Here is a 13,675-nt window from a genome sequence, read left to right as displayed (position 1 = left end):
ATTCACATACTGTAAACTGATCCAGCATATGAAGTATCCAGTATGTGACTCTGAACACAGACCTGAGTCCTGGTGGGATTAAAACCAGGAGTCAACCATTAACATGGCTCACTTTCTTTAAACCATTTTCATCATTTCTTTTGTAAATTCAAGACTAAATCATACTGATCAAAAATGGCAACTTAAGAATTTACAAGCTTAAGAGAATTATTTAATCAGAGTGTACCTTTTTTGGCAGCACAATATAATTTTACCTTTTGTTTCTGAAATATAACAGAAGAAGAAGTTGTTTTCCATGTTTTTATTATTAAGACAGCCAAGTTGGGCCTACAATATGTTCCTTTTTATTGTTTTTGCAAACCTTTTAACCGTGGAGACTTTCAGTGATATATTTCTGTTCCTCACCAACACTGGTCATGTTGTCAAGAGTAACTTTTGCTGAATATGATTATGAAAATTATAAAGTCAGAGACAGGTTGAGAGTGTAATGATCAGTGTCTGAACGTCCAGGTGGATGTGACACAGGAGTAGTTCAGGGACAACTGGAAAAAAGAGAATCACAAGATACTTATAGAAAACCATGAGGCTGTGAAAGGTCCAGTATGGGATTTTGTTAATAAAATAGAAGCCTGGGCCTGTCTGAAAATGAACATTCATGTTGGTGTTTGATACAGTTCTAAAATTTTCACCACCAGTTTTTAATATGTTATTTTTTTATTTGGCAGCAGCAACTTTACAAAGAAATATCACCTTCCTATGTGGCTCTGGTGGCTCAGAACAGAAAGAAATGCAAGAATGAATGCCTCTGATAAGGCAATAACACTAATTGACACATTTCTCGTCGTTATTGCTAAATCATGTTTCATCATCAAGGTAAGAAGGCTCAAGATTATGAAACAGGAAGTGATAAGATGAGCTGTTTTCACCAATAAAATTCACTTGTTCATGTATCTTCTTGGGGCCCAGCAAGTATTGTTGTATCTTTTGCATGGAACTAGAGTTTTATAAGGAAAAAAACATGTGGTGAGGTGTGAGAACATCCTGGGTTTTCCAGTGGTCTCTGATTGGTCAGGGTTCATCCAATGAAATAGGAGATATGTTTTTCCAAGATGGCTGCCAAATCAACCACTGTTTAATGTTTCTTCATGTTTCTTACATCTGTGAACAATTTCAAAAATCAAACCAATAGTCCCTCACTCAGATCTGGAAACAGTTATATATTCATTCATATTCACAAGACTCGATTACTGTAACTCACTTCTGTCCGGCATCAATCAAAAATCCCTGTCCCGCCTCCAATTGGTCCAGAACACAGCAGCTAGGCTTCTCACTGGTTTTAACAGACGACATCACATAACCCCTATCCTGGCATCCCTCCATTGGCTCCCTGTGTGTTTTAGAATTGATTTTAAGATTTTACTGATTACTTTTAAAGCCCGAATGGGTCTGGCCCCAAGCTATATAGATGACATGTTAGCTACCTACGAGCCAGCACGTAGCCTTAGATCCTCGGGCAGAGGGCTCCTGGCTGTTCCAAAGTCGAGGCTTAAATCTAAGGGTGACCGGGCCTTTTCCATCAGGGCCCCTCGACTTTGGAACGGCCTGCCCAAGGAAATAAGGCTTGCGGAATCAGTGGCATCTTTTAAGTCACTTCTTAAAACACACTTTCATAGACTTGCTTTTATGTGATGTTTGTCCCTTTTAATTTTTAATTTTTTAATTTTTTATTTTGAATCTTATCCTGTTTGATTGTTGGTTTATATTCTCATACATGATGTTGTTTTATCTCACGCATCTACTTCTGCATTGATTTAACAGCATCATGTTACATTACCCCTGCCCTCCTTATTCCGATTCATTTAATCTATTTGAAGTGTCTTGTTTCTGCATTGTTGTACACACTCTCTCCTATTATGTTGCTTCTATTTTAGTGTTTTTAGTGTTTTTATTTACATCTTGTATCCTGCTGTTGTGCCCTTTATTTGTTTGTCAAAGCACTTTGTAAACTTTGTTTTAAAAGGTGCTATATAAATAAAGTTATTATTATTATTATTATTATTATTATTATTATTATTATTATTATTATTAATAATAATAATAATAATAATAATAATAATAATAATAATAATAATAATAATAAACCCAAGAAATGTAAGTTATATTTATCCAGATATTTTGTTTTTAAAGGTAAAAAGTTAGTCTTTTCTGAAAAATTAGAATTTAAACTTTAGTTTTGTGTGTTTCTGGTAACATGCAGTAGATTTTAAATTGTCCTCCACAGTGGACATGAGGATTTCCTAAATCACTGTTTTCATATGAAACACAAGGTACTTACTTGTGAAATGTGTGATGTGTGATACGTATCTGTGTGTATTGATGAAAATTTGTTTCATGACATGACTAAAACAGTGCGGAGGAAAAATTGCAAAGAAAAGCTCAGGCCTAGGTAAGTGTTTTCATTTGTAAATAGGCAGGGCACAAAATCCTAGACTATCTTTTAAATTGTAAATGATTTTCTAATTTTCCTCGTTCTTGTCAACAAAATGGTGGTGAAGATGATGGATGTAAGATTTATTCAGTTAGCACAAGTCACAAGCCCACAGCAAATGACAGCCCTTCAAAAAAAATGAAAATTAAAAAAATGTTTCTGGAAAAAATCTATTTATACTGTGGCGTGCTGTTTTGACCCAAGACAATTATTAAGTGTAAAAAAGCAGAAATTGGTGCAGAATTTTCAGCGGCATTGATTACAACTGAGTCCTATAATTCTGCACACAGCTCAAAAACATATCTTAGTGTTTACTCTAATTTTATTTTCATCCTCATGTGGGTGAAGCATAAGCAGAAAGACAGAGACAGTAAGATCAAATGTTTACATGGCTGATGTTTTTCTATTGAATGGATCATTAGAGGTAAACCCAACCACTCTCATTCTCAAAAATCCTTCTGATCAGGCCATTCTGATTCAGGTGGATACATGAGGCATTGTTAAAATCATAATAACTGATTGAGTTTATATATCAGTTAAACACAGTCACCATGTTGGTTCATACTTATCACTGCAGCCTGGGTTCAACTCCTAAGCACTTCATCTCACCTACATTCTCCCTCCCCACCTGAACTATCGAATAAAGCCACTAAACTCCCAAAACAAATCTTAGTAAAATGCCTTTAAATCTGCTGCTCCTTCTTCTTGGATTCAGTTAGAATGACATGAAACACTTGAACACTTTTACAGGAATTTTAATGACATGGAGGCAGAGAATATTAAACTATCATCTTTGCACACATCATTTTATTTTTGCCTTGTATTTCATATAATGTTATTGTATTTATATGTTAATTTGCTGCCCTGCCTGTAACTTGGTTAATTGTGCTTTTGCTTATCTTGGCCAGGATTAAAGTCAAAAGTCAAATCAAAGTCAGCATATGTGCATCGTATACAGAAAACTGAAATTACAACACTGTAAGGCCCCACAGTGCAAAATGAACATTGTAGAAAAAATACAAAAAAATAGGAAAAAGAACTTAAAATACAGTAACTATAAACAATAAACAAGGATGCTCTTGTAAAAAAAAAAAAAAAAAAAAAAGAGTCAATGAGTCTTTTGAGCTTAAATAGAGGTTAAATTAAAAAAAAAAAAAAAAAAAAGTAAAAAGTGATAGTTGAGACTCAGACTTGTGAGCTGGTTAATATTAGTCTTAAACCTGTAAACCATGGGTTCAATCAGTTCATTCATTTATTTTTACCTGGTTCACCTGAAACACTTGGAGAACATGGGATATGATTTAGCTTTTTTCCCCTTTAAAACATTTATCTCTTTAACATTCAAATTCTAGGCAGATTAATACCCTTTACTAAATCACACTCCTGCATGCCAAAAAATAAACACTGGCTCTTTCCGACTGAAGATAAACTTTCACACTGATTAAATGATGCCTTTTTGCAGTTCTGCACTTCACATTGGCTGCATCTTTATTATTTTAATGCAAAAGACAGCAAGTACAGCTGTTGGAGTTCTCCTCTAAATAAACCAGATCTTTTTCAGGTGAATGGATGGGTTTCGTTGTGTAAACTCAGAGTGTACTTGCTAATGTCAGTGTGTGCCAGAGGAGCTCAGGCCACCTGTTGAATCTCTTCAGTTCAGTGTTGGCAGTGACTGTAGGTCCGTCTATTACTGCTGACTCAAACAGCTTAACAGTACTGTAAACACACTCATACGCACAGTCTGAACCCTAAAACACATACTTAAAACTGATTTTTTTTTTTTAAGATGCTGACTAAGCTATGTGTGCTTAGATGCACATAAAATGTCCAATATATTTGGAATACTCAGCTTCAACATGGACAAATTAGTAAATTTCATATTTATATGCATTTGTAAAACATAAATAAGTAGCTAACACTTAGATGATATTTGAATGTATGCTTCTCTTTATTACTCTACTGTAAGTATATAATGTGTAGAAATAATTTTTTAATAATGAACCTTAAATAGTGGTTGTGGGTGGAAATCTTACTTCTGCACATGTATATGCTTAAACCCAAACACAATCATGTCACATAACGTTGCATCAACATCAAAATATGTGGTTTTACTTCAGGGTTTAGAGAAAAGAAGTAGACAACAGACCTCTTTAACTAGTTCAACTACATTTTGAAGTAGTTTGCTGGTTGTTTAACTATATTCATTTGCATTCAACATATACATGTCTATTCTTTAACTAGATTAAAGTATAAAAAACCATTAAAGAAATGGTTTAAACAGAATAAAATTTGGTCAAACCAGTATAAAATATGGTAAAACTAAACTACAAGGTGGTTAAAATAAACTAAAAGATAATAAAACCAAGCTAAAAGATACTAAACTGATCTAAACTAACCAATGTCATGCTATAAAATGGGAATAAAAGAGTCTGTCTAGAGCTACTGTAGAAATGTGAGTCTATGGATGGTAACCCACTCCCACTGTAAATACAACGAAACCACAATGCTTCATATTTTGATTGTACACAAATGAAAACCTAAGTATTACATTCTATTCTGCAATTAGATTTTTTAAGTTAAGATGAATGTTCCCTGCATATTTTCATTGTTTTCACATGGGTTGTATCTGAAGTTTACCTATTTATTGAATGATACAGGCATGAAACTGAATGCTTATGCTACAATATAATAAGCTGTGCGTTTAGTTATTTTATTAAAGTTAAACTATGCGTCATGCTTCAGGCACACAAATATTTTACATACACTGCCCGGCCAATAAAAAAATGTCACACATGCAATATTTGACTGCACCACCTTTGGTTTTGATTACAGGAGACATTCACTGTCACAGATTTTTTGCCACATAACGTTTACATAGTGTCACAATAAGGTTCATAATATTTTTCCCATCCATAGTTGCATTGATTTTTGATTATTGATGATGGGGAATTGGACTACTGCATCAAGTCTTCTATTTCTACTTACTCCATCAGTTAGAGTTAAATAACCTGTTCCAGCTGAAACATTATTAACCACTGCAGTACTTACCCATGGAAGGATCGGAACTATTTGCTTAGTTAAATCCAGGTAGTTAATTTTGTTTTTCCAGGCTGTTTATTTAACTCTACCTGATGCTGTAAATAGCCTCTCATTTCTTTTACATCAAAAAGATTGGATGATGCCAGGATTGATCAGGGTCACCATTAGCCTCCATAATGTCCAGACTCTAATTTGGGATGTGATGAAGACTTGATGCAGCGGTCTGATTCTCCATCATCACTAATCAAAAATGAATGCAACTACGGATGGAAAACATATTATGAATCTTATTGTTACACTACATTAGCATTATGTTGTAAAAAAGATGTGACAGTGAATGTCTCCTGTGATCAAAACCAAAGGTGGTGCAGTCAAATATTGCATATTTTTATTTCTAACACTGACTTGGGCTTCAACTATTAAAAAGACTTCCACTTTCCTTCCTACTTAATGAGCTGTCTGTGCACAAGTATCATATACAACACAAAATGACTACATTTGATGGTGACAGTGTACGATCTCAATAATCCAGTGCCACGGTTTTCTCTGCTGTGTCTTTTCCGATGTTGTGCTGTTGCTTTAACCCATAAAGACCCACACAGTAACCGGCGACCAGATCCATCTACTGATCTAAACCGTTTAATACCTGTTGATCCACTAATCCTATCAATACATGTAAATAATTGGTGTAAAATGCAGTTTGTCATCTTTTCATGATCATCAGATATGGACGTTCAGAGGCTCCGTAGTGAACGTGGAAACACCGTCATCCTCTACAACACTGATTCACCAGTAAAACCCATGGAGTTGGATCAATGACAGTGGATGAACACATTTGTTTTTACAGTCAGTTAATGATATATTTTGTTGAAAAAGTCACTTTTTTCTCTATTTTGATGTAATAATCTTTGAATTTACTCTGAGTTTTTTTGAACATCTACGTGATTAGTGAATTAAATGTAGGAAAATATATGATTTACACTGAAAAATGCAAAACACAGAGGAAAATATTATCATAAATGGTGATCAGTCACTTAAAATTTTGTTAAAAATAGAGAAAAATCCATTTGGGAACAGCCACAAATATAGCACTGGGTCTTTAAGGGTTAATGTTTCTCAAATGTAACATACAATCTTACTTCCTCTCTCTATTTATTCTTTTTTTTTTTTTTTTTTTTACCAAGTACCCATAAACTACTACTAGACGATGCTTTTGTTTGACACCGACCCATTAACCTGCAACAAAAATTTATGAATCTATGAAGAGATCTTAAATCTAAATCCAGCCACAAATAGTTTGATCATCCATCCATGTACAATTCCTCCATTTATGGCTGAGCTTTGTGTATGCTGTCATGACATTTGTGCTGCTTCTCTTGATATCTATGACAGCTCCTCTCAGAGCAGCTCTTGGTACTGTTCAGAATACAGCATACTGCACTCATAACATTTCCTTAATGAGTAACATTAGCTTAATGTAGTATGTAATATAGGTTAATATAATAGGTTGATATAATGGGTTAAATACAGTGGTGAAAAAAGCACTCAGGTCCTTCGCCTAAGTTAAAATACCAATACAATAACATAAAAAACAATTAAAATTAGAAGTAGAATGTTCAGTAAAAGTACTAGTTTGCAACCTTTGATTGATATATATGACATAGATGAACAGTAAAGCATCAGTGATGTTACAGTTGTTTGTGATGGAAGTGGAGCTAGTCTGAACAACTTTATGTACAGTTTTATTTACAGAGATAACACATAAATCTGAGGTCTCAACATGTGATTAATGGGAAAGGAAAGAGGAAAAAACATTCATATTTGGAGACATATTAGATGAGTTGAACAGTGAAGTGTACCTGAAATGTGAGCTGACTACTCACTGCTGTTACTGTACACAAAAAGGCTGGAAAGAATGACTTTAATCTTAAACAATGTGTTGTATTTTTAAAGCCCCACACTCTAATATCACTATATTTTCCTAACTGGATTGAACTTCGGCGACAACAATTTCTTTCTTCTTTTTTTTTGCATTGTTTTGAAAGTCATATTTAATGTCACAACACTTATCCACTACTGGTGAAATACCCTGCAATGCAATACACTACTATCAGTCTATGTGTCCAATACTTCTTCAGTCTGATCAAAATTTGTCAAATTAGAGATTCTAATTAACTAAAGTGATCCATTAACATGTATATTTGCATGCCCCAATGCATGTACCCAGAGCAGAACTTTTCTGACATGCACAAGGTGAAAAATAGAGCAGAATGTTTGAACTGCCCATGTATAAAAGTGATGTGTTTACTTCCATGTAAAATGCATAATGTACAAACATGGAAAAAATTATTAGACCACCCTTGTTTTCTTCAATACCTTGTTAATTTTAATGCCCGGTACAACTAAAGGTACATTTGTTTTAGACAAATATAATGATCACAACAAAAGTATCTCATAAGAGTTTCATTTCAGAGCTGATATCTAGCCATTTTCTATGGTTTTCTTGATAATAACCAAAATCAGTTAAGTTCTTACGTCAATAATTTTTTTCCACAACTGTATATGTACATTGACCGACTTGTGTAGACCCAAGGAGATGACTGCTGGACTAAGTGTCGTCTTGCAGATGATCAGTTCCTAGTTAATGACAGTTGACTATATAAAGAGTCTAGATGGGGGGGGTCACTCAGCATCCTCCTCTGTAAAACAGCCACCACTCCTCTCAGCGTGTCTGTATATTTTTTTCTTGAAAATTGTTTAATATTTAGCAGTTTATATGGGAGTGATGGTATTTTCCTTTACCTCCTGTAAATACATTGTTTAAATAAGAATAATCACAGTTGTTAACTTGGGTTACTTTCATGTTGGGTGTCTGCTACAACAGCACATAAAGAGGAAGAGGAGAAGGAGATTTTTTTGTCTTTAAAAACATTTCATTTTACTTTTTCCACTGAAGTGTTCATCAGTTTTTAAATCTTTTATAGTTTTCAACCAAAACGCCAACCGTGTTTCCTCCCTTAAACTTTTCACATCATATAATGGCCATTCTTTCTCAAACATCTCAACAGAAAAAAAATCAATTAATTCCAACCAAAGAAATGATCAGATTAAGTGTTTACATGGTTATAGTGTTCAGACTGAAAATTCTGTTCTACTAATTGAGGTTATTACACAGTATGTTTTTATTCTAATTGTCAGTGGAACATTAGGGCTCAATATGATTTTGCAAATTAAAGCTTTTATAATACAAATGGATTCATATAAAATGTAATAAGAACATTTGTTTGCTCTGAACTGATCAGTGTAGAGTGATTATATTTAATGTGCTTTATGGATAATTCCTCTCAGTATATGTTATTTCTACAAATATTCTGATCTGAATTATATGTTCTTCATTCTGCAACTGTCTCAGCTCCATTGATCAAATAAAACCCACTCATCTGTGTTCAGTGGGTTTGACATTAATAGCAAATAATACAAACAACAGAAAAAATTTACAGTAAAAATAAGGAATTATCTATCGATTACAATCATTACAGTGATTAAACGGCCAGGAAAAAAATCAGGAAATGTGTTATATTAAAACTATGCTATCATCATGAGATGAAAAAATAATACATATATATATATATATACATACATACATACAATGATATTTGGTGAAAATATTGTAACTGATTGAATGAGGCCAAATGTTCCCTAAATATAATGTTTTGTATGTTATAGTGTTAAGAATGAGTTGCTACCCAGTAATGAATCAATGTTTTATACAACAGCATAATGGGTTTCCACTGAGTCCAGTCCACTGTTAAACCCTGGACCATTTGTTTCCAGTTGGAATCCCTTCAATGTAACACAAAACAATGGATTAGCCGGTAGCAGAAGCTTCACTCATCTAAAACCAAGTTATAATCAGAAAACAGCAAAGGTAAGAAAAAAAGTCATAATCATGTCTTCATAATGCAACAGTTTATTTTTGCTCTTCTTAGGCTATTTTAATAAATTCTATTGGTAGAGAAATAATACTGTTGCTTCTGCTTAGCATTAGCTTAGCACAGCAAAGTTTGTCACATTGATCTGTTGTGTTCTAAATTATTCTTGTTTTAGACGGCTAAATGAGCTTTTAGCTGATGTTCTTCTGGTTACGTCAATGTGTGTATTGCTACAAGCATCGCATAGCATTACCAAGGCAACACAGACAGAACTGTGGACACTGGGGCTTAAGAGGTTATGTGAAAATAAAAATCCCAGAGGGAAACATGACAAAACTGTAAAATAATAAACCAAGTGTCTTAGTAACCATTACTACCATCCATCTACTGTGCATCCAGGTCCAGGTAGTAAATTTATAAGACACTGACTAACTTGATTTGTGTCATTTAGTTCCATAGTCCAGTGTTAACACCATAAAAACATTTTGGAATACCAATGTTCATTCAGCTGATGTTCTTGTTTATCGTCAGTACCATCCACTGAGGAAGATGCAGTTGAAAGTTCATAGTAAAAACTTATTTTTATGAAGATTATTATTTGGTCCTAATAGGCCCTTTTCCACTGCAGGAACTTTTACAAGAACTTTGAGGGTTACCCTGAACTTTGAAAAACCCCGGTGCGTTTCTATCTAAATTACACCGGTAAAAATCTTTCCCTCGCCCCCAAACTTTCCCTGAAGAAGTTCCTGGTAGGGACGTAGTTTTCAGATTACCTGAAATTCTTGAGGGGCGGGGCTGTGTGCTGGAGAACGCTGATTGGTGGACTATACTCACAGCGTTCTGCATTCCGTTCACCCGCCACTAAGCTGCAGCAAACTTTTTTTGTTCTGTTTATTTAATTTCCGCAAGCTTTGTATTTTGATAATTCGGAAAATGGACCAAAAGAGAAGCTATGATGTTCATGTTAAGATCTTTTCAGACACGTTTAACTGATTACAAAAAGGCAATTTAGTTTGACACAAAAGGGTGTAGTTTCCTCCTCTTATCTTAAAGCTGCATTGCTTATTTTTCAGCATCACTGCGCAAAAATTACATAATTAATTGTACTTCAAGTGATCTTAGATGACATGAGATTTATGCATCTAGTTCTTGCCTGTGTTTTCAGGCTATAGAAAATTTAGTCAGCGAAGGTCGGGCTTTAGCGAATCACAGGTGTTGCCAAACAGGTGGGCTGGCTAAATACATGATTGACAGCTGTAATTACCAATCACTGATCAGGTTCTTTCAGTACCTGAACATGACTCTGTTGGTCTGATTTGTGTCTCAACACAGAAGCATGGAAAGTATAGCTTTGTTTTTCTTCTATATATTTTTATAGTCTTTTAATTTGGACTGAGAGGAGAGAGCTACAGAGGGGAGTTGTGTAATTTATTTCTGATTCTGTCAATCTGTGACTTTGGCATGTGTAGCTTTAATTAGAGTCCATTACACACTTTCATATGTGTATGTGTTATTCTGGATGAGTAGATGCTGAAGTATGACATGTTTCAGGTTTAATTTATGTTATAAATCACGATGGCGAATTTTACTTGAACTATACTTAGAACCACAGTAACCAGGAGTCTGATGTACACGATCCTGAGTCACAAACGTTTTATCACAAAAATAATCTACCAACACCTGTGTAGATGTTCTACAAATAAATGATCAACAGTTGAATGTGATTTTTTTTTACTTGAGCATGATTTTAAGGTACTTCCACCACAAATACTGTACTTTTTACTCGACTACATCTGTCTGCCAGCCTGACTTACTTTTCAGTTTAAAGTTTCTCTCTCCTTCCTGTCCAGTAAAAACCACATTACCCCAAAAGATAAAATTCTTATGAAATTATTAAACACTTAACCACTCTGTTCAATGATCATGCAAATACTCAAGAGAAAAAAAAAGCCTACTGTACAAGTATATCTATACATACTGTATGTAAGATAAGATGCCATCTGATGTCTATTTATGTCTGTTCATAGACGTCATATTTATTTGTATTTATCTATGTATACTATGTTTGCTTTCCATTATTAGGCCTACTTTTGCACTTCAGTTTGGATGCTAAACTGCATTTCCTTGTTTAGTTGTTTAGTACTTAAACAGTGACAGTAAAGCTTAATCTAATTTAATCTTTTTAAAACCTTCTGTAATATGTTTTATTGCCGACAAATTAAAGGTACTTTCATTTTCCACAGCTTTATACTTGTATTTCCAGGTAAATATTGCACTTTTTACTCCACTACATTTGCCTGACAGCTTTGTTTTCTTTCCATATTACAGTTTTTCTTTTAAATATTTGCGATCAACTGAAGGATCACATGTTCCACTATGAGTTGATTTTCCCTCTTCTTATCGGAGAAATTATCACCTTAACCCATAAAGACCCAAACAGCCACCGGCAACCAAAATCAGCTACTGATCTAAAGTGTATTATAACTTCTTAACCTTTTGTTAGATTGAGCTGAGTCGGATCAATGACAGTGGATGGAGACGCTTCTTTTTACAGTCAGTTATTGATATCTTCACTGAAAAAGTCCCTTTTTCTTCAGTTATTCTCTGTTTCTGATGTAATAACCCTCAATGTTAATCTGAGTTTTTGAACATCTACATGATCAGTAAATTAAATATAGGAAATTACCTGATTTTCAGTGGAAAAAATTGGATAATATAATAAATGGTGATAAATTACTAAAGATAGGTTAAATATCAAGGAAAATTAATTCAGGAACTGCTACAAAAGTAACACTGGGTCTTTATGAGTTAAAAACTCTCTTGGATTTTCTAGAAAATGTTTAACCATGAAGCTAAATACAGGCCTGTTTGTCTGATCTTGTTAAAAGTTTAATTTTTAGAGATTTGTGGGTATCACAGGACAACCGCACTACAAACATTTGATGATCTTATGGAATATGATGCATTGATGGAGGTTAAACTGCCATCAGCTTATAAAGTAGGCAAAATGAGCTCAAAACTTAAACATGAACAGCAGTAAAATATGACATATTAATGCAGCAATTAAAAAAAAAAAAAAAAAAAAACATCACTAGGAACGATGTAGTTTACCATGACTTAATTTTACTTATCATGCTTTATGTATATTTACCTTTAATACCTCCTTTTACTTAAGCAAAGGATCTTAATTCTTCTTCCACCACTCAGGATTAAGTTGCAAATGATCGTTAGATAAAAACTTTTTTTTTCTGACTATTTAAGGACATAAACGATTATAAACCTGTGCGATACCAGTAGTGTTTGATAAGGCTGCATATAACAAGAGGTGCTGTGTTGATGCTGACTGATCCTATACAGCGCTGCCCCACAGACGCATTACAAATGGCTGATACATGATAGCTGAATATTTTTAGATACTTCCAATCATGAAATTCTCCAACACACTAGGCAGCACAACATCAGTGCAAGTGCAAAACAAAACATGGTAGTTGTTCAGTGCTTTGTATTCACTCAGACTTTAAATATAACTTATGATAATATAATGCATAAATAATGTGTAAAGTTAAGATACTGTACCTTCAACCGTCTCTGTCATGGTTTCAAAGTCTTTTCCAAGTTAATCCCTTGCGTAGCTTATGCTGCCATGAAAATTAAATGTTTATGGTAGATCCGTGTCTGTGCAAATTAATCCCAGTGTTTAATCCAGTAATGTCATGTAGGTGGTGAAGGCTGGGAATATATGGAAAACCAAAACCCTTAGGCCACCGAAAGTAACATTACACCTCTTTTTCCATTTTCAAAACTCTTCTAGAAATAAGCACTTTTCTTGATTTTTGTTCCAGAACTTATTAAAAAAAAAAAAAAAAACTCTTGATGGTCCAAATGATTGCAAGGTGGTCCAAGCTGACGTGTCCTTCCAGTGGATGAAGCTGGGGAGACAGACAGAGACCAAGTTGAATTGATCAGTGTCGTTGCCCTTTGCTTGGCTGGGAGTGTAGATAGAGCAGCCTGAAATGGTCCCCCCCACCCCCACCCCTTCTCTAAAACTCTCCACTGACTCTGACAGAATTAGATCAACACAGGGACTGACGGATGGTGGTAGGAAAAAAGGGTGAGGGTCTCTGTTGGTAACTTCATCCCACTACTAAATGTTAAGCTGCTGGGGTGATTCACACTTACAGACTTTTCTTCGTTATGTGTTTTTCTTTTTTATTTA

The 13,675-nt window shown here is 34.3% G+C and overlaps 1 protein-coding gene across 1 annotated transcript in view; it reads right to left on the bottom strand.

The window, feature by feature from the left end:
* LOC115414856 (trichohyalin-like) overlaps positions 1–13,376 on the bottom strand; it is a 50,045-nt gene extending 36,669 nt beyond the window's left edge. Inside the window, exon 1 of the mRNA XM_030128219.1 lies at positions 13,036–13,376. Coding sequence (XP_029984079.1) covers positions 13,036–13,054 — 19 coding nt within the window. The 5' untranslated portion in view covers positions 13,055–13,376. The remainder of the gene's footprint in view (positions 1–13,035) is intronic.
* Between the last annotated feature and the right edge of the window lie 299 nt (positions 13,377–13,675).

The sequence above is a fragment of the Sphaeramia orbicularis genome, chromosome 24 (assembly GCF_902148855.1).
Source record: "Sphaeramia orbicularis chromosome 24, fSphaOr1.1, whole genome shotgun sequence".
Lineage (NCBI taxonomy): Eukaryota > Metazoa > Chordata > Actinopteri > Kurtiformes > Apogonidae > Sphaeramia > Sphaeramia orbicularis.
The sequence above is the reverse complement of the archived record's forward strand: the minus strand, read 5'-3'. Positions and strand labels throughout refer to the sequence as shown.